This window comes from Coregonus lavaretus (genome assembly GCF_964263955.1).
Source record: "Coregonus lavaretus genome assembly, chromosome: 35".
In the NCBI taxonomy this organism is placed as follows: Eukaryota; Metazoa; Chordata; class Actinopteri; order Salmoniformes; family Salmonidae; genus Coregonus; species Coregonus lavaretus.
Window position 1 is genome coordinate 998,562 of NC_140022.1, and position 22,379 is coordinate 1,020,940.

At 42.8% G+C, this 22,379-nt stretch overlaps 1 protein-coding gene across 1 annotated transcript; it reads right to left on the bottom strand.

The window, feature by feature from the left end:
- Positions 1 to 6,003: 6,003 nt before the first annotated feature.
- On the bottom strand, positions 6,004 to 21,531 carry LOC311109738 (uncharacterized protein). Its single transcript, XM_084152710.1, has 3 exons — positions 21,260 to 21,531; positions 10,204 to 10,452; positions 6,004 to 7,424 (listed from the first exon to the last, which is right to left on the bottom strand). Exons 1-3 carry the CDS (start codon positions 21,525 to 21,527, stop codon positions 6,661 to 6,663), a joined length of 1,281 nt encoding a protein of 426 aa, XP_084008836.1. The 5' UTR covers positions 21,528 to 21,531; the 3' UTR covers positions 6,004 to 6,660.
- Positions 21,532 to 22,379: the final 848 nt, after the last annotated feature.

Sequence of the window (22,379 nt, forward strand, 5' to 3'; positions counted from 1 at the left end):
ATACAGTTTTATGTTCCCAAAACTATCATCTGTTATGAACAGAGTGGACCAACTTTTGTAGACTTTACCCTTTTCAAACGTTTTTTAAAATCTCGCTGTTTAGGACTGCAAAGGCAAATTTAGTTATTGCACACAAGCACTTCACAGAGTAGACGTTCCCTAACGGAAACATGCAGATGTTTGCTAGAACGCGCCAATAGGATATCGCTAGCACGTGCTTGTTCTGCCCACTATGATTAATTTGCTCCCATTGGAAACGACAAGGTGTTCTATCTTTACATATAAACATCTTTGGCGACATCTTCTTCGTGTGAATTTCCGTCAGACTAGACACTCTTATTGCTGCCTGTCGCAGGTCGGAGTACGGATTGCACATTTAAGTCACACAAAAAAAAACTGGGAAAAGGAGAATGGGAAAATCTTAAATTGCACCATATAATCATGCACCTATACACTATCCCCCATAACTCATCACCCCATCCCACTACTTTGGCCCTAAACGATCCTACACAAGGCCATCGGCCTGGGAGGATGGAACCCCTTCCATCAAAACTTATTCTGCACTAAAATCTCTCACACCCAAATATTTATCTGCAGCTGCAACTACCACATCTATCTAATGTGATTTCCACTCCATCAGTGCAGTGGATCATCATGGCTATAAACGCAAGAAATCAAACCTTACTAAAACGCATCCTCAGCAAGACTACAAATTCCTGCAGGAAGCTCCCGCACTTCATCTCTAGCCGACACTGTCAGCTACCGTTCACCACTGCGATCAGCGAGACCTTCTGTGACCAATCCATGAATTTACATTAACTTTCTCTGTTTTAGCTAGCCACTGGCTACACGTTAGCTAGCTAGTTAGCAGAGCGGTAGATCAAAAAAGCATTGTTTTACTTAGCATAGGTAATTGTTTGTACAGTATGTCGACTTTGGTGTCTATTTCAGGCCTAATGCTCATCCTTGAAAAATGCCATAAGGGCATTAAAAGGGGAGAAGACCTCTATAAGTCTGGCCATGTGGAGAAGTGCAGCTACAGTGAGGGGCAACTTAACGGTTTGGTCAGGGCCAGCATGAGGGATAAAGTTTATCCTGTGTTGGTGAGTGTAGCTATTAAGTGAAGTTTGAGCATCATAGTGATACAATGTGTTCTATACAGCTGTCAACATTATACAAGGAAAGAGCCACTTAACTATATAATCATTAACCAGATTACCCCGGATACCAGACTTCGATGAGTGAAACTCAGTTCTAGAATGTTGTCATTGATGAGAATGAATCTAAATCTATTGACATTCAGAATGTATTTTCTTTAGACATCCAGCCTGTTCTGTACAGTATTTATTTATTTGGAGTGGTAACTTGCATTCACACAGTCTTGATTTATAGGATCCTTCCCAATGTATGATTGATATCAAATGATAAAATCCCAAGTTATCAATTAAAAGTTTATAGAAAAACTTCACTTGTCCACATGTGAAAATTACATTTTATTAAATATTCTACAGCTGTAATGTCATCAATCAAATCAAACTTTATTTATATGTGTCACGAGAATTTTGTTATCTCAATGGTTGAAGTCAAACACTTCTTAAATCTTTGAATAATTCCCAGAGGTGTAAATCTCTAGTTTAAATAAATTAAACAAAGACCCAATTCTGCAGTGGTCAGCCTTTATTCATTGAGAGCACTCTGCAACAAAATGGTCGTACAATCTTTTTATACACACACGTCAGAGAAGAAGTCCCACCCCGCTTTAGGCGGGCTGTATTTTTCCACTGTACACATCTTGTAAACTCACACCTGGGTTTAGCTCATGTGATTTTCCTCTGCTCTCCTGACCATCAGGTCACACACACACACACAAACGTTCTTATCATAGTCTACTCCTTGCTCGGGCAGGTTTTCTCTTTCGCTGTTCTCACAATATTATGCAAGCCTTTCACTCCCCTTCCCTATGTGTTTTTGGAACCAGTCTCCTGGTATTGGTTTCAATCGTTTTGCACTTCTGCTTGCCTAATTACAAGACACAAATACTCTGTTGCTGGGCAAATATGCATATTATATAAAACACATTTGATTAACTCTCTAAGCTCTAGTCTACTAATAGTCATACATTATTAGTTTAACTGAGGGTTTTACATTTTAGTAATATCTTACTCACACATTTCTTTATCAATATGGCACATTTCTTGCAGCGCACTTACATCCTTCCTCTTGGCAGGTCTCTATAGGTGACCAGGGGATTCTCTCTACCACATGTGAATGCCTCCGTGGAGCTCAGAAGTGTAGCCATGCAGCCTATTTTGGCGGTTCACAATTTTGTCTGTACGGATGCCAGCCGTGCCCAACCAGGTGCAGTCAGTGTAGGACCTGTACCCGGCCGAAGATTACAACCCTCTGTCCCGAGAGCCCATAGAGGAGGATCATCAGTTGCTAAGGAACCATCGCTGGGGCAGGTTCAGTGGAATGGTATGTCTTCTTGAACCTGAGCAAGAAAAAACGCTACCCTCTGTCATCCCTGTCTGTGCCGGACATTGTTAAAAAACAAGGGCACCTGGGGCATGCAGGCATGACGCTGTCGGTGGAGCAGCAGGAGACTATACGGCAGTTGGACAGCGCACCGACACCAACTGGCAAACCATGCAGAGAGGGAGGTTGACGACCAGCAATTATGGAGCAGTGGTTAGGGCCAAGCGAGTTACTCCATTGCTGCTAAAAAGGGTCTTCAGATCAGTCGTTGGATGCGGTGTTGTCAGATACCATTGAAGAGGAAGGATTTCGACTTCACTGAAAAATGTGAATGTTCTATCATAAAGTGAGAACAATTACCGGTAGTTTCCCTGGCTGATATGGTTGCTACTTAGAAATACTATAACAGTACATTAATAGATTACATTCACTGCTATAAATCGGTCTCCAATTTAATCGCATAGTTTATACAGACCCACAGCGGACCTTTGACAAATACATCTCGTATCGCATTATTCCAACGGATCGAGTTCTCACCACACCTCTGGTTCGAAAACTTGGCATCATAGTTCTGTCATGCCACTTTGTTGACAACTCGAACCATCTCACGACACGGGTATTCAGCCAATCAGCGGCCGCCGCTGCAGTTGAGAGTAACTTTGAGCAAGACAAAATATTTCAGTGCCTTTGAACAGGGTATGGTAGTAGGTGCCAGTCGCACCAGTTTCTGTCAAGAACTCCAACGCTGCTGGGTTTTTCAGGAATGGTCCACCACCCAAAGGACATCCAGCCAACTTGACAACTGTGGGAAGCATTGGAGTCAACATGGGCCAGCATCTCCATGGAACGCTTTCGACACCTTGTAGAGTCCATGCCCTGACGAATTAATAATAATAATAATAATAATTGGTCATTTAGCAGACGCTCTTATCCAGAGCGACTTACATGAGCAATTAGGGTTAAGTGCCTTGCTCAAGGGCACATCGACAGATTTTTCACCTAGTCGGCTCGGGGATTAGAACCAGCGACCTTTCGGTTACTGGCACAACGCTCTTACCCACTAAGCTACCTGCCGCCCGTATTGAGGCTGTTCTGAGGGCAAAGGTGTAACTCAATATTAGGAAGGTGTTCTTAATATTTTGTACACTCAGTGTAAATACCTGCTATGTTGACGACGAAACATAAACACTACCATAGATACCTGCTATGCTTATGAGGAAACGTTATAATCATTACCATAGCCGCGGGAAGTAGGGGTGTGGGCTCCACTGTCACAATCAGGACCCAATGACTGTAGGTTTGGACTCAGTGTGGGTGGAGAGAGGCAGGCTGGGTTTGTCCTCACTGTCAATCTGGGAACTCTGGATAGGATCCCAGTCCTAAATGGAAGTCTGAGATCAACTTCCTGGTCCTCCCTTGTGCATGCCACACCCCCTCCCATGTATGAACACATTTTGATCAATGGCTGTCTTAAAAAGCTATGGCGCTAACTAACACGATTGGAAAGGTTGTGGTAGACGTGGGCCATCACAGGTGAGTTCACAGCTCTTTTACTCTAACAGTTGGGCGTGGAAAGGGGAACACAGGCTTCCTCTCTGGTTCTACTCCCCAATAGTAACTGGGTCATACTTGAATTGTGGTTGTAATGCTGTCCCTGGACTTTGGCAACATAGAAAACACATTACAATCGTAAATTGACAAAATAAATGATTTGTTTTATTTAACTTATATTGAAATATGAAAAAAATTCCTTTAAAACTGCAAAACATATACAGTGCATTCGGAAAGTATTCAGACCCCTTTACTTTTTCCACTTTGTTACGTTACAGCCTTATTCTAAAATAGATTAAATAGTTTTTTTCCCCTCAATCTACACACAATACTCCATAATGACAAAGCAAAAACAGGCTAAGACATTTTTGCAAATGCATTCAAGATCAAATTGAAAATTACATTTACATAAGTATTCAGACCCTTTACTCAGTAGTTGAAGCACCTTTGGCAGCGATTACAGCCTCAAGTCTTCTTGGGTATGACGTCACAAGCTTGGCACACCTGTATTTGGGGAGTTTCTCCCATTCTTCTCTGCAGATCCTCTCAAGCTCTGTCAGGTTGGATGGGGCGCATCGCTGCACAGATATTTTCAGGTCTCAAGAGTTGTTCGATTAGGTTCAAATCCAGGCTCTGGCTGGGCCACTCAAGGACATTGAGACTTGTCCCGAAGCCACTCCTGCGTTGTCTTGGCTGTTTGCTTAGGGTCGTTGTCCTGTTGGAAGGCGAACCGCCACCCCAGTCTGATGCTCTGAGCGCTATGGAGCAGGATTTCATCAAGGATCTCTCTGTACTTGGCTCCATTCACCTTTCCCCTCGATCCTGACTAGACTCCCAGTCCCTGATGCTGAAAAGCATCCCCACAGCATGATGCTGCCACCAACATACTTCACCATAGGGATGGTGCCAGGTTTCCTCCAGATGTGACGCTTGGCATTCAGGCCAAAGAGTTCAATCTTGGTTTCATCAGACCAGAGAATCTTGTTTCTCATGGTCTGAGAGTCATGTGCCTTTTGCTGTCATGTGCCTTTTACTGAGGAGTGGCTTCCATCTGGCCACTCTACCATAAAGGCCTGATTGGTGGAGTGCTGCAGAGATGGTTGTCCTTCTGGAAGGTTCTCCAATCTCCACAGAGGAACTCTGCAGCTCTGTCAGAGTGACCATCGGGTTCTTGGTCACCTCTCTGACCAAGGCCCTTCTCCCCCGATTGCTCAGTTTGGCCGGGTGGCCAGGTCTAGGAAGAGTCTTGGTGGTTCTAAACTTCTTCCATTTAGGAATGATGGAGGCTACTGTGTTCTTGGGAACAGTCAATGCTGCAGACATATTTTGGTACCCTTCCCCAGATCTGTGCCTCGACACAATCCTGTCTCTGAGCTCTACGGACAATTCCTTCTGTCAACTGTGGGACCTTATATATAGACAGGTGTGTGCCTTTCCAAATTATGTCCAATCAATTGAATTTACCACAGGTGGACTCCAATGAAGTTCTAAAAACATCGAGTATGATCAATGGAAACAGGAAGCACCTGAGCTCAATTTCAAGTCTCATAACAAAGGGGCTGAATACTTATGTAAATAAGCTTATTTTTAATTTGCACATATTTCTAAAAACTTGTTTTTGATTTGTCATTATGGGGTATTGTGTGTAGATTGATGAGGACATTTTTTTATTTAATCAATTTTAGAATAAGGCTGTAAAGTAACTAAATTTGAAAAAGGGAATTCGGATGCATTGTAGAACATACTGGGGGCTAGCTAATTGGCTTGTAGAGGTTTAGTGACATGTATTGAGTAGATACATATACATTTAAATTAGTTTGAATGCCATGAATTAAACAAAAACATTGCATTTTCTGTATAGATTACCCAAAGTTTGACCAGCACAAATTCATGTCGAATATTTATTTTTCATTTGTAGATCAATTAAGTTCAACGCAGTTAACCAAATAAATTAATCAATGACGAAAATAATAAATCTAGTTTGAAAGACAATTTAATAAACACATGTAGTCGTTTCAAAGTATGTGTATCATTAAACAAAATGTTGCTTAGTAGTAAAAAAATAAGAAATTCACCCAAACTAATGGTGAAAACTGATCATCACAACATCTCTATCTGATACATGTTACACTTGTGTCTACTAACTCATTCACACAGAAAACTGCAGAGGGAAGCAGTACCACCCAGTCAATCATCAGACTCCATTGTTTCAATGTAAGAAGCCTCACAGAGGATATTACATTTTTACATTTCAGTCATTTAGCAGACGCTCTTATCCAGAGCGACTTACAGTTAGTGAGTGCATACATTTTCATACTGGCCCCCCGTGGGAAACGAACCCACAACCCTGGCTTTGCAAGCGCCATGCTCTATATTCAACCCTAAGGGCAAATTCAAGGTACTCTCAATACCTTTAGAGTAAAAGATAAAACACACTAAAACTGACAAAGTGCTCACTGATCAGTAAAGTAAAGAGATGCTAACATTCTATAACGCTCCCTTTCCTCTGCACAGTTCTCTCACAGTGAGAAACAATAGGATTACAATAGTGTGTTACTCTTTCTTAATGTTATCAAATTCACTGTTCCCACTTCCTTTATGAGGTGAGAATGAAGTGATGGAGTGACTTTAATCTTAACTGGTCTGAGACAACTGATGAGGCTTCTCTCCTTTATGTATACGTTGGTGTGTTTTTAAGTTGCTCTGTTGAGAGAAACGCTTCCCACAGTCAGAACAGCAGTAAGGCTTCTCTCCTGTGTGTGTTCTCTGATGAACTTTAAGCTCAGATGATGTTGCGAATAACTTTGCACAGTCAGAGCAGTAGTAAGGCTTCTCTCCTGTATGTACACGTTCATGTACTTTTAAGGTATCCATCCGGGAGAAACTCTTCCCACAGTCAGAGCAGCAGTAAGGCTTCTCTCCTGTGTGTGTTCTCTGATGAACTGTTAGCTCAGTTGATGTTGTGAAGCATTTTCCACAGTCAGAGCAGGAGTAAGGCTTCTCTCCTTTGTGTATACGTTGGTGTTTTTTGAAGTTGCTCTGTTGAGAGAAACTCCTCCCACAGGCTGAGCAGGAGTAAGGCTTCTCTCCTGTGTGTATACGTTGGTGTTTATTTAAGTTGCTCTGTTGAGAGAAACGCTCCCCACAGTCAGAGCAGTTGAAAGGCTTCTCGCCAGTGTGCACTCTCTGATGAACTGTCAGAGTCCTTGATGTTGTGAAACTTTTCCCACAGTCAGTACAGGAATACAGATTCTCTCCTGTGTGTATTTTTAGGTGTATTTTTAGCTTTGATAGAATTGGGAAAATCTCCCCACAATGTGGGCAGTGGTGAGACCTCTTAGCTCTGTGATCTTCCTGCTGTTGCTCTCTGGATGTAGAGAATGTCTCAACATGGTCTCCTGTGTGAACAACATCAGAAGAACCAGTCAGTTGGTGTGATATACACTGAGTGGACAAAACATTAGGAACACATGCTCTTTCCATGACATAGACTGACCAGGTGAAAGCTATGTTCCCCTATGGCTGTCGCTTGTTAAATCCAATTCAATCAGTGTAGATGAAGGGGAAGAGACAAATTAATGAAGGATTATTAAGCCTTGATACAATTGGAGACATGGATTGTGTATGTATGCCATTCAGAGGGTGAATGGGCAAAAAAATATTTAAGTGTCTTTGAACGGGGTATGGTAGTAGGTGCCAGGCACACCGGTTTGTGTAGAGAACTGCAATGCTGCTGGGTTTTTCCACGCTCAAAAGTTTCCTGTGTGTATGAAGAATGGTCCACCACCCAAAGGACATCCAGCTAACTTGAAACAACTGGGAAGCATTGGAGTCAACATGGGCCAGCATCCCTGTGGAAAGCTTTACACACCTTGTAGATTCCATGCCCCGACGAATTCAGGCTGTTCTGAGAGCATAAAGGGGGGTTCAACTCAATATTTGGAAGGTGTTCTGAATGTTTTGTACACTCATTCTACATGTCAATCAAATACATTTTTCCGATGCACTTTTTACATCAGCAGTTGTCACAAAGTGCTTACAGAAATAGAGCCTAAAACACCAAAAAGCAAGCAGATGTAGAAGCACAGTGGCTAAGTACAACTCCCTAGAAGGCAGGAACCTAGGAAGAAACCTAGAGAGGAACCAGTCTCTGAGGGGTGGCCAGTCCTCTTCCGCCTGTACCTGGTGACATACAGTGCATTCGAAAAGTATTCAGACCCCTTGATCTTTTCCACATTGTTACATTACAGCATTACTCTAAAATTGATTAAATAAATAAAAATCAATCTACACACAATACTCCATAATGACAAAGCGCAAACACGTTTTTAGAAATCTTTGCAAATGTATTAAAAATAAAAAACAGAAATAACTTATTTACATAAGTATTCAGACCCTTTGCTATGAGACTCGGAATTGAGCTCAGGTGCATCCTGTTTCCATTGATCATCCTTGAGATGTTTCTACAACTTGATTGGAGTCCACCTGTGGTAAATTAAATTGACTGGACATGATTTGGAAAGGCATACACCTGTCTATATAAAAGGTCCCACAGTTGACAGTGCATGTCAGAGCAAAAACCAAGCCATGAGGTCGAAGGAATTGTCAGTAGAGCTCAGAGACAAGATTGTGTCGAGGCACAGATCTGGGGAAGGGTACCAAAAAATATCTGCAGCATTGAAGGTCCCCAAGAACAGTGGCCTCCATCATTCTTAAATGGAAGTAGTTTGGAACCACCAAGACTCTTCCTAGAGCTGGCCGCCCGGCCAAACTAAGCAATCGTAGGAGAAGGGCCTTGGTCAGGGAGGTGACCAAGAACCCGATGGTCACTCTGACGGAGCTCCAGAGTTCCCCTGTGGAGATGGGAGAACCTTCCAGAAGGACAACCATCTCTGCAGCACTCCACCACCAATGGTAGATTGGCCAGACAGAAGCCACTCCTCAGTAAAAAGGCACATGACAGCCCACATGGCGTTTGCCAAAAGGCTCCTAAAGACTCTCAGACCATGAGATACAAGATTCTCTAGTCTGATGAAACGAAGATTGAACTCTTTGGCCTGAATGCCAAGCGTCACGTCTGGAGGAAACCTGGCACCATCCCTACGGTGAAGCATGGTGGTGGCAGCATCATGCTGTGGGAATGTTTTTCAGCGGCAGGGACTGGGAGACTAGTCAGGATCGAGGGAAAGATGAACGGAGCAAAGTAGAGAGAGATCCTTGATAAAAACCTGCTCCAGAGCGCTGAGGACCTCAGACTGGGGCTAAGGTTCAACTTCCAACAGGACAACGACCCTAAGCACACAGCCAAGACAACGCAGGAGTGGCTTCATGACAAGTCTCTGAATGTCCTTGAGTGGCCCAGCCAGAGCCCGGACTTGAACCTGATCTAAATTCTCTGGAGAGACCAGAAAATAGCTGTGCAGCGATACTCCCCATCCAACCTGACAGAGCTCAAGAGGATCTGCAGAGAAGAATGGGAGAAACTCCACAAATACAGGTGTGCCAAGCTTGTAGCGTCATACCCAAGAAGATTGAAGGCTGTAATCGCTGCAATGGTGCTTCAACAAAGTACTGAGTAAAGTGTCTGAATACTTATGTAAATGTAATGTCCGTTTTTTTATTTGACATACATTTGCTAAAATGTATACAAACCTGTTTTTACTTTGTCATTATGGGGTATTGTATGTAGATTAGAGGGGGGAAAAAACAATTTAATCAATTTTAGAATAAGGCTGTAACGTAACAAAATGTGGTAAAAGTCAAGGGGTCTGAACACTTTCCGAATGCACTGTATGAATTCATATCAGTAGGCTGTGCAATACAAAAGGGGAATAAAACCATTCTAAAAGTGGGTAAGAGTAAAAAGCTCAAAATGCGCAAAAGGAGTGAAAATAATGAGCCAACTCACTATCACAAGGGTTAGTAACTACACAGACTCATTTCATAGAACTTTAAAACACTGGCAGTTTGTCTACTTCACTTCTTTAGTCTACTCTCTGCTCACTCCAGATAGCCCAGCGAATAAAACACATGCTGACAATACTGGTGTCAAACCATGCAAGTCTCAGTAGCATGAAATAACACAACCTTCTCATTGAAACAGTTCTACTGCAACTTTTCAAGCACAGTGGGAAGTTGGAACAAACACAAACTTACAAAGATAGAACCTGCTCTTACCATGAGAAACAGAATACCCAATCTTCTCTTCCTCTTCTTCATCTTTAATGTTGATATTCAGCTCCAGTGTTTGACTGCAGTCTTCCAGCTTCACTGATGCCATCTCTGGATCCTGCAGTGCAAACTGGGCTCCACTGTCACAATCAGGACCCAGTGACTGTAGGTTTGGACTCAGTGTGGAAGGAGAGAGGCAGGCTGGGTTTGTCCTCACTGTTGATGTTACCGGCGTCAGAGTTAATCGGAGTCGGCCTGTTGTAATAAAGAGAAACGGACACAAAAATTGTCTTTACAGTTCTGCCGCTTATTTTATTCTCTTAAAAACATTTAGTTTTTTCCTTATTCAATTATCTAATTTCAATAAATCAGGTAGCTATGCATTGACAACAAAACATTCATTCACATTAGACAAAGTGCACACTTTAAATTACACAAGGTAAGTGCACTTAACCTATAGTAGATTTCCTAAAATTTACATAATGCATAAATCACAAACCATTTAGTACAAGGTTACAGTTTGTTTTAGGCATCACTATGAACAATTTTCTTTAATAACCTAGTCTTCCCTGTATTATTTCACTCACAAAAAAAAACAATTGTATTTCCCATTCACAACATAGTAACAATTATCGATATAGATAGAAACTGAATGTGTCGGAATATTATTACACATGTGTAAAATAAAATAAAAGATACATTACATTCAGCTTCAAAACAGTAGTGCAACCATGAAATTGTCTCTCTGATGCATCTGCCCTGCGCGCACTGAAATCCGTTGACGCAGACAGTGTCGGCGGCCATTTTACCAGCTCGTGAATTTTACATAAAACCAATAACATGTCAAACGAGCTTAGAAATCTAAAATAAATAAAATATTTAATGAAATTACCATAAATAAATGATGTTCATTGACTCAGACAAACCCAGTCTCTAGCTATCGACTTATAAAATCGTTTTTAAATCATGTTTTCCACTCACAAAAATAACACATAAAACCTTTAACAAACGTTATAATACCTTAACGGATTTGTTACCTAGCATGGTATGACATAAGCCTCTTAGTCTAGGTCATTACCAGCAAGGATGGAGATAGCGTCAGGATCCTGTCTTAAGTCTTCAACAGAGCCTGTTGGGCTATTCTCACCACCGTATTTGGTAGTGGGTGGAAACGCCAACCGGATGCGTCACATTTATACATCTGGCAAAATATCTGTGCTACATTAGTGCAAAAGCGACATCTTCATCTTCTTCTTCGTGTGAGTTTCTCAATACTTTGTATTTGGTCAATAACAAAAGTTTCTCAATACTTTGTTATATACCCTTTGTTGGCAATGACACAGGTCAAACGTTTTCTGTAAGTCTTCACAAGGTTTTCACACACTGTTGCTGGTATTTTGGCCCATTCCTCCATGCAGATCTCCTCTAGAGCAGTGATGTTTTGGGGCTGTCGCTGGGCAACACGGACTTTCAACTCCCTCCAAAGATTTTCTATGGGGTTGAGATCTGGAGACTGGCTAGGCCACTCCAGGACCTTGAAATGCTTCTTACGAAGCCACTCCTTCGTTGCCCGGGCGGTGTGTTTGGGATCATTGTCATGCTGAAAGACCCAGCCACGTTTCATCTTCAATGCCCTTGCTGATGTCACTCAAAATCTCATGATACATGGCCCCATTCATTATTTCCTTTACACGGATCAGTCGTCCTGGTCCCTTTGCAGAAAAACAGCCCCAAAGCATGATGTTTCCACCCCCATGCTTCACAGTAGGTATGGTGTTCTTTGGATGAAACTCAGCATTCTTTGTCCTCCAAACACGACGAGTTGAGTTTTTACCCAAAAGTTATATTTTGGTTTCATCTGACCATATGACATTCTCCCAATCCTCTTCTGGATCATCCAAATGCACTCTAGCAAACATCAGACGGGCCTGGACATGTACTGGCTTAAGCAGGGGGACACATCTGGCACTGCAGGATTTGAGTCCCTGGCGGCGTAGTGTGTTACTGATGGTAGGCTTTGTTACTTTGGTCCCAGCTCTCTGCAGGTCATGGTTCTGGGATTTTTGCTCACCGTTCTTGTGATCATTTTGACCCCACGGGGTGAGATCTTGCGTGGAGCCCCAGATCGAGGGAGATTATCAGTGGTCTTGTATGTCTTCCATTTCCTAATAATTGCTCCCACAGTTGATTTCTTCAAAACAAGCTGCTTACCTATTGCAGATTCAGTCTTCCCAGCCTGGTGCAGGTCTACAATTTTGTTTCTGGTGTCCTTTGACAGCTCTTTGGTCTTGGCCATAGTGGAGTTTGGAGTGTGACTGTGAGGTTGTGGACAGGTGTCTTTTATACTGATAACAAGTTCAAACAGGTGCCATTAATACAGGTAACGAGTGGAGGACAGAGGAGCCTCTTAAAGAAGAAGTTACAGGTCTGTGAGAGCCAGAAATCTTGCTTGTTTGTAGGTGACCAAATACTTATTTTCCACCATAATTTGCAAATCAATTCATAAAAAATCCTACAATGTGATTTTCTGGATTTTTTTTCCTCAACTTGTCTGTCATAGTTGACGTGTACCTATGATGAAAATTACAGGCCTCTCTCATCTTTTTAAGTGGGAGAACTTGCACAATTGGTGGCTGACTAAATACTTTTTTCCCCCACTGTAGTTGTAGTAATATGTACATGTGGGTAGAGTTAAAGTGACTATGCATAAATAATTAACAGAGTAGCAGCAGCGTAAAAGGATGGGGTGGGGGGGCAGTGCAAATAGTCAGGGTAGCCATGGTTAGCTGTTCAGGAGTCTTATGGCTTGGGGGTAGAAGCTGTTGAGAAGTCTTTTGGACCTAGACTTGGCACTCCGGTACCGCTTGCCGTGCGGTAGCAGAGAGAACAGTCTATGACTACGGTTGCTGGAGTCTTTGACAATTTTGAGGGCCTTCCTCTGACACCGCCTGGTATAGAGGTCCTGGATGGCAGGAAGCTTGGCCCCAGTGATGTACTGGGCCGTACGCACTACCCTCTGTAGTGCCTTGCGGTCGGAGGCCAAGCAGTTGCCATACCAGGCGGTGATGCAACCAGTCAGGTTGCTCTCGATAGTGCAGCTGTAGAATTTTTTGAGGATCTGAGGACCCATGCCAAATCTTTTCAGTCTCCTGAGGGGGAATAGGCTTTGTCGTGCCCTCTTCACGACTGTCTTGGTGTGTTTGGACCATGATAGTTCGTTGGTGATGTGCACACCAAGGAACTTGAAGCTCTCAACCTGTTCCACTACAGCCCCGTCGATGAGAATGGGGGCGTGCTCAGTCCTCTTTTTTTTCCTGTAGTCCACAATCATCTCCTTTGTCTTGGTCACGTTGAGGGAGAGGTTGTTGTCCTGGTACCACACGGCCAGGTCTCTGACCTCCTCCCTATAGGCTGTCTCATCATTGTCAGTGATCAGGCCTACCACTGTTGTGTCGTCGGCAAACTTAATGATGGTGTTGGAGTCGTGCCTGGCCATGCAGTCATGGGTGAACAGGGAGTACAGGAGGGGACTGAGCACGCACCCCTGAGGGGCCCCCGTGTTGAGGATCAGTTTGGCAGATGTGTTGTTACCTACCCTTACCACCTGGGGGCGGCCCGTCAGGAAGTCCAGGATCCAGTTGCAGAGGGAGGTGTTTAGTCCCAGGATCCTTAGCTTAGTGATGAGCTTAGAGGGCACTGCTGTTGAATGCTGAGCTGTAGTCAAGGAATAGCATTCTCACGTAGGTGTTCCTCTTGTCCAGGTGGGAAAGGGCAGTGTGGAGTGCAATAGAGATTGCATCATCTGTGGATCTGTTGGGGCGGTATGCAAATTGGAGTGGGTCTAGGGTTTCTGGGATAATGCTGTTGATGTGAGCCATGACCAGCCTTTCAAAGCACTTCATGGCTACAGACGTCAGTGCTACGGGTCGGTAGTCATTTAGGCAGGTTACCTTAGTGTTCTTGGGCACAGGGACTATGGTGGTCTGCTTGAAACATGTTGGTATTACAGACTCAGTCAGGGACATGTTGAAAATGTCAGTGAAGACACTTGCCAGTTGGTCAGCACATGCTCGGAGTACACGTCCTGGTAATCCGTCTGGCCCTGCGACCTTGTGAATGTTGACCTGCTTAAAAGTCTTACTCACATCGGCTACGGAGAGCGTGATCACATAGTCATCCGGAACAGCTGGTGCTCTCATGCATGCTTCAGTGTTGCTTGCCTCGAAGCGAGCATAGAAGTGGTTTAGCTCGTCTGGTAGGCTTGTGTCACTGGGCAGCTCGCGGCTGTGCTTCCCTTTGTAGTCTGTAACAGTTTTCAAGCCCTGCCACATCCGACGAGCGTCAGAGCCGAGTGTAGTACGATTCAATCTTAGTCCTGTATTGACTCTTTGCCTGTTTGATGGTTCGTCGGAGGGCATAGCGGGATTTCTTATAAGCGTCCGGGTTAGAGTCCCGCTCCTTGAAAGCGGCAGCTCTACCCTTTAGCTCAGTGCGGATGTTTCCTGTAATCCATGGCTTCTGGTTGGGGTATGTACTTACGGTCACTGTGGGGACGACATCATTGATGCACTTATTGATGAAGCCAGTGACTGATGTGGTGTACTCCTCAATGCTGTCTGAAGAATCCCGGAACGTGTTCCAGTCTGTGCTAGCAAAACAGTCCTGTAGCTTAGCATCTGCGTCATCTGACCACTTTTTTATTAACCGAGTCACTGGTGCTTCCTGCTTTTCCTCTGGTTGCACATTTAACATGCTGGTAGAAATTAGGTAGAACGGATTTAAGTTTCCCTGCATTAAAGTCCCCGGCAACTAGGAGCGCTGCATCTGGATGAGCGTTTTCCTGTTGATTTATGGCCTTATACAACTCATTCAGTGCAATCTTAATGCCAGCATTGGTTTGTGGTGGTAAATAGACAGCTATGAAAAATATAGATGAAAACTCTCTTGGTAAATAGTGTGGTCTACAGCTTATCATAAGATACTCTACCTCAGGCGAGCAAAACCTTGAGACTTCCTTAGTATTTGATTTTGTGCACCAGCTGTTGTTTACAAATATACACAGACCGCCACCCCTTGTCTTACCGGAGTCAGCCGTTCTATCCTGCCGATGTAGCGTGTAGCCCGCTAGCTGTATGTTATCCATGTCGTCGTTCAGCCACGACTCGGTGAAACATAAATTACAGTTTTTTATGTCCCGTTGGTAGGATAACCGTAATCTTAGGTCATCCAATTTGTTCTCCAATGATTGAAGATTGGCTAATAGGATTGATGGAAGAGGCAGTTTACTCGCTCGCCGTCGGATCCTTACAAGGCACCCCGACCTACGTCCACTATATCTCCGTCTCTTCCTTATGCGAATGACGGGGATTTGGGCCCTGTCGGGTGTCTATATGATATCCTTCGCGGCCGCCTCGTTGAAGAAAAAAATCTTCGTCCAATACAAGGTGAGTAATCGCTGTCCTGATATCCAGAAGCTCTTTTTGGTTATAAGAGACGATGGCAGAAACATTATGTACAAAATAAATTACAAATAACGCGGAAAAACACACATAATAGTACAATTGGTTAGAGGGCTGTAAAACGGCAGCCATCTTCTCCAGCGCTGTTCTGTACATCTTCTGTACTAAAATCTCACACCCAAATATTTCTCTGCTGCTGCAACTACCACATGTACCTTCTGTGATTTCCCCTCCATCAGTGCATTGCAGTTCATTACCATGGCTACAAAACGCAAGAAATCCAACCTTACTAAAACTCATCCTCTCTGGATCGTTCTCTCTTCAGGCCTACTCACTGGGAGGCTCTCTCACCCTTGGGCTACCCTCTACTCTCTTTACTGCCTCAGCATAGGAAACGTTCTGCCCCACTCGAACTCTGGCAATCTCAACCCGTCTCTCTCACAGGGCACGTCGGGTCCCCAGCTGCATGGAAACCCCCACAGTTGACACACAGCGCTTTCTCTATCCCAACTCACATGGTAGGATCTCCCTTCTACACACTGCTGCAACGTGTCTGAATCCTTGGCAACTAAAGCACCGTAGCGGATTCGGAACATAGGCCCTCACAGAATACCAAATATAACCTGACATGACCTTATCAGGTAGAAAGGTAGAGTCAAAGCTCAACAAGACAGACAGGGTATTCTTAGTCTCGCCATTGCCACCGGGTCTCACCAAACAGCGGGTGTCACAAACACTAGGAATATTCCTTTTCATTTGATCCACCTCTACCCCACTGATCACTCCTTTGAGCGGGGCCGTACTCCGGAGCGCAAAGTACACCACAGGTTGAGACCCAAGCCGCGTGACTCGAAGCGCCCGCTTCCTCTGGGAGGTGGATACACAAAAAAATCTAAACAATTCCACTTCTCTAATGTTTCACAGATGTAACTATTCCCAGTTTGTCCTTGACACAATGTATGGGTGGGACAAAAAGCAGGAATCCACGCTTTCCAAACATCTCACTCCTACCGGTCCAAAATCATCTCTGGTAGGATTCTCAGGGCAAATGTTGGAAGTTGCCACAGGTAGGCCGACTTAATCCTGGACATGCTCAACCTCAGAGCGCTCATCACTTGTCTTCTGACTCCATTGCGAGATGATCAAGGTTCTCAAGAGAGCATGTAGACTAGTGGAGGCTCCTCAAAGGAGGAAGGGGAGGACCATCCTCCTCAGTGAATTTCATAAAACTACAAGTTGTAAAACATTTAAAAGGTTATCCTTTTTAGATAAAACTATACTAAATATAATCACGTCACCAAATAATTGATTAAAACACACAAAGAAGGTCTACAGTAGCCTCAACAGCACTCTGTAGGGTAGCACCAGGGTGCAGCCGGAGGACAGCTAGCGTCCGTCCTCCTCTGGGTACATTGACTTCAATACAAAACCTAGGAGGCTCATGGTTCTCACCCCCTTCCATAGACTTACATAGTAATTATGACAACTTTAGGAGGACATCCTCCAACCTATCAGAGCTCTTGCAGCATGAACAGACATGTTGTCCACCCAATCAAAGCATCAGAGAATTAATCTAGTGCTGAAAGCATAAGCTACAGCTAGCTACCTAGCACTGCAGTGCATAAAATGTGGTAAGAAGTTGACTCAAAGAGAGCGAAAGACAGTAGTTGAACAAAATTAATTTCTTCCACAATGAAGGAGAAGCAAGAGAGAAATGGAGAGAGAGATTTTCATTTTTCTTCACTTTCAGTTTCACTTACTTACCTAGCTAGTTTAGCCTACTGAAACACCCTGCTCAAACAGAGGGATGCTATGTTAGCTAGCTGGCTATGGCTATCCAACACTGGAACTCTTTCAAGTAAAGGTAGCTTTTGGTTGTATTAATTTATTGCCACCGGGGCCCGCCGGTGTACTTTAACTCTTACTGACTAATGTTACTGCATGATTGTAGCGGGTTTACAAACATATTAGTTCTATTAGCTATGCGGACTATGATGTTAATTTAGCTAATTTGGTGACAACGATGTAGACTGTGTGTAGTGGTTTGGCTTGGAAAGGTTTTTTCGCCTGGTTACATACAGCTGATGTGTTGTGCATTGAAGTCCACAAGCAAAGGGAAGAGGTGAGAGGAGGAGAGCGCATAGATGCGAGAAGGAATTCAACATGGCTGCTATGAAAGTGAACTGTGTACTGAGGGGGTGCACGATCAGGGGTGCACGATCAGGGGTGTACAATGCTTTCGGAAATTATTCAGACCCCTTGACTTTTTCCACATTTTGTTACGTTACAGCCTTATTCTAAAATTGATTAAATTGTTTATTTCCCTCAATCTACACACAATACCCCATAAAGACAAAGCAAAAACAGTTTTAGACATTTTTACCCCCCAAAAAATAAACGGAAATATGACATTTACATAAGTATTCAAACCCTTTACTCAGTACTTTGTTGAGGCACCTTTGGCAGAGATTACAGCCTCAAGTCTTCTTGGGTATGACGCTACAAGCTTGGCACACCTGTATTTGGGGAGTTTCTCCCATTCTTCTCTGCAGATCCTCTCAAGCTCTGTCAGGTTGGATGAGGAGCGTTGCTGCGCAACATGCAACATTTTCAATGATTTTACAGAGTTACAGTTCATACGAGGAAAATCTGTCAATTTAAATAAATTCATTAGGCCCTAATCTATGGATTTCACATGACTAGGTATACAGATATGCATCTCTTGGTCCCATATACCTTTAAAACATGTGCCTCAGGATCAGGGACGGCTTGTTCAATAGGGCGATATGGGCGACGCACTGCCAAACGGGAAAAGGAAGGGATTTTTTTTCTAATCAATTATATAAAAAAAATATATATAAATTTTTTTTTATTTTTTTTTATTTATAAAAAATTATATCAAGGCAACAGCAGTTATCAGTGTTCACGTCTGATCTGCCAGCCACTAAATGTCAAATCAGGCTAAAGTCGTGCTTCAAATGGCCCCGCCCGTTTTTTGGGCGATTTCAGTCAGGTTGAAAATCGCCCAGAAGTCTCTCATAGCCTGTCATGTAAAATCTATTTTTTTCACATTTCAAAGCTTTCAATACATTCTCTATGGGTGTCTGTGTGCATGCACTTACGCGCTTTCGTCATACGTGACGTAACGTTGAACGTAACTAAGACAATGGCGGCTATCAGCGTCTATGTTGCGACCTGCAGTGTGGCGTTATTTTATGTTTTTAATTTGTAGACTTAGTTTACAAACATTCTGCAAACATTCTGCTTTGGACTGATCTTCGGTTTTGGACTGATCTTGTTGATCGTGTACATACCCGCTACGAACGGACTAAATAATGAAAACGCTGCTGGCAGAGAGGTGGAGCCGGCCACCTTCACCCTGGTCAGAGCGGACCGCGATCCTGGTAAGAGAGCGACTCTGTACCCCGACATTGAACTGCTTTCTGTGTCATTGAACCTTACTATTGTTGATAAAACAAGTTTACTGGAGAACGGAGAAAAAGTAGAGACTTTTGGACAAGGTGGATAATTGTATAATATAAGGCAGTTTATTCAGAGGTAAAGATATCTGCAATCGCGTTCACGGACCCGTTCGTCAAACTCTTAGGGAGTTATAAATCAAGCCCCATTACTTACCATATCAGATAAGAGAAATTGCTGCAGCTACATATATTTTACATCCTGGCCCTACATAGTTCACTATTTGCATCACTTACCAAAATATTACATGTGGTCATATATGCTTGGAAAGTGGAGATACCATAGAACGTCAAAAAAGTAAACATTGCTGGAGACACATTGCGTTTGCTAGCGAAGAGATTTGTTGTGGCAAATGAACTTGGGCTGGGAATTGCCATGAACCTCACGATAAGATATATGCATCAGCATTGCGAGTCTCATGATTCTATACGTATTGCGATTCGATACTGTGATTTTATTGCGCACCATATGTCTGTTGCAGAGGGATCAGAAAGCCATGAGAACGAGTTTTGATCAGTCATGGAAATAAAAGTGCTGAAAACAAATTGGCTCCCAATGTGAAAAGATTGAGAACAAGCTATGAAGGAACAATAATGGTGTTTTGGTGCAGGTACAGCCAACTAGCGCTAAAATATTGCGATATTGTCAATACAGTATATCGTAAAGTATCACTATGTAACTCGATTTCTTTCACCCCAATCCCTCAAATTAACGGTAAATAACTGAATTGTTTGCCCCACATTTAGCTAAGATGATTAGCTAGCCAGCTAAAATGTTTTATTTAGTTAGCAGTCGCATCTACAATAGTTTACTGTCAATAACATGTCTCCAAAAATGACGTGGTGTCTCCAATTGTGTTGACATTTTACAATTGCAATGCGCATCCATGAGTATCCACTTTCTGTAGCTCAGCTGGTAGAGCATGGTGCTTGTAACGCCAAGGTAGTGGGTTCGATCCCCGGGACCACCCATACACAAAAATGTATGCACGCATGACTGTAAGTCGCTTTGGATAAAAGCGTCTGCTAAATGGCATATTATTATTATTATTATTATTATTATTATTATCTGAAGAGAGCCCCGAAACATTGTGTGCAGACATTTTATGCAATAAATGAAGTAGGTTCAATCTAGTAGTTCTGATCTTCTGATTGGTCCTGATGAGTTGGGCGAGGTCCCCTCCAGGCTACTGTCACTGTTGCATTGGCTCTGAGTCGGGTTCTCTGTCTTCAAATGTTCAGCCTAAGAGAGGGGATTTTTGTGTGTGTGTGTGTGTGTGTGTGTGTTTAACAGTGATGATGTGTGTGTGTGTGTGTGTTTAACAGTGATGATGTGTGTGTGTGTGTGTTTGTGTGTGTGTGTGTCCTCAGAGCAAGAACTCGTGAGTTGGAAGAACTGAGAGGCCTATGGCGTGGGTGTTGTCCTTGGCCATCTGCTGACAAGGCTGACAAGATAGGACCCTTTTGTCCATTGTTATTGGATAGGAACATAACTTATAACCAGCTCCTGACCTAAATAGATCTTAGCACAACATTTTACTCAACATATCATATTCCATATTCACTATAACAAATATATTTACTACGACATTAGCAAGAACCGCCACATCCTCAGCCGGCTAATCCAGTGTGTGAAGTTTTGCGGAGTGTTTGAGTTAGCTTTGCGAGGCAAAGATGAAACTGAGGGCTCCACCAACCCTGGTAAGCCAACACTTTTGAGATCAGTCAATAAATGCTTCTGGTATTGACTTATATGCTGCCCCTGTCTTCATGTTGTTGCTGGACATATCTTTTTTTAAATGTGTGTAGGTCACCTAAATCATCAGAAAAATTGCCCCTCCTGAGAATTTTTTCAGGAGCCGCCACTGCTCAGGATCTCGTTACGGTATTTTTGTGCATTAAAATTGCCTTCGATAAAATGCAATTGTGTTCGTTGACCGTAGCTTATGCCTTTCCATTACATAACACCACCACTCTGTTCACAACGTTGACAACAGCAAACCGCTCGCCCACAAGACGCCATATACGATAGAACCAGAATTCAACCTAGCGATACACTGGATCATAAATCATGGAGGTCTAATTTATGAAGCTAATGTATAGATAGATAGAACCTGCTCTTACCATGATTAACAGATTTCACAATCTTCTCCTCCTCGTCTTCATCTTTAATGTTAACATTCAGCTCCAGCGTTTGACTGCAGTCTTCCAGCTTCACGGATGACATCTTTGCATACTGCGGTGCAAACTGGGCTCCACTGTCACAATCAGGACCCAGTGTGGAAGGAGAGAGGCAGGCTGGGTTTGTCCTCACTGTTAATCTGTCAACTCTGGATTGTCTGAGATCAATTTCCTGGTCCCCCTTCCCATTGAACTGTATGCATGAACACATTTTGAACAATGGCGTCCTAAAATGCTGTGCTGCTTTCTAACAGAATTGGAAAGGTTGTGGTAGACGTGGCACATTACAGGTGAGTTCTTCGATTAGGTTTAACGGCGGTTGGCATCCAATAAATGTTGCATTACCGCCACCTACTAGACTGGAGTATAACTTCCTTATACTTTGCTTGAAAAATAAAATAAAATTACAGGTGAGTTCACAGCTCTTTCACTCTAACAATGAAGCGTGGAAAGGGTGACAAGCCTCCTCTCTGGTTCCATTCCCCAATAGTAAGTGGGTCATACTTGAATTGTTGTAGTAATGCTGTCCATGGACATTGACACAATATAAAACACTTTAAAATGATAAAAAAATGAAATACATTTTTCGTTTTTATTTAACTTAAATATGAAAACGTCCTTTATACTGCAAAACATATATTTGTATGCATTGTAGAAAATACTGGGGGCTAGCTAATTGGCTTGTAGAGGTTTAGTGACATGTATTGAGTAGATACATAGATATTTAAATTAGTTTGAATGCCATGAATTAAACAAAAACATTGTATTTTCTGTATAGATAACGCAAATTCATGTAGAATATTTATTTTTCATTAGCAGATCAATTAAGTTCAATGCAGTTATCCAAATACATTTATCATCAATGACGAAAATAAATCTAGTTTTAGAAGACAATTTAATAAACACTTGTAGTCGTTTCAAAGTATGTATATCATTAAACAAAAAAATTGTTTAGTAGTAAAAAATATATAATCCACCCAAACTAATGATGAAATCTGATCATCTCTATCTGACACATGTTGTGTCTACTAACTCATTGCCACAGAAAACTGCAGAGGGAAGC

Bases quoted from the DNA above. Each gene is read 5' to 3' on its own strand.
- LOC311109738 (XM_084152710.1), bottom strand. From the start codon at position 21,527: ATGTGTTCATGCATACAGTTCAATGGGAAGGGGGACCAGGAAATTGAT. The intron at 10,453-21,259 runs GTAAGAGCAGGT...TTATTACAACAG, and splicing joins TGTGAAATCTGTTAATCATG to GCCGACTCCGATTAACTCTG. The intron at 7,425-10,203 runs GTAAGAGCAGGT...TTGTTCACACAG, and splicing joins TGGGTATTCTGTTTCTCATG to GAGACCATGTTGAGACATTC.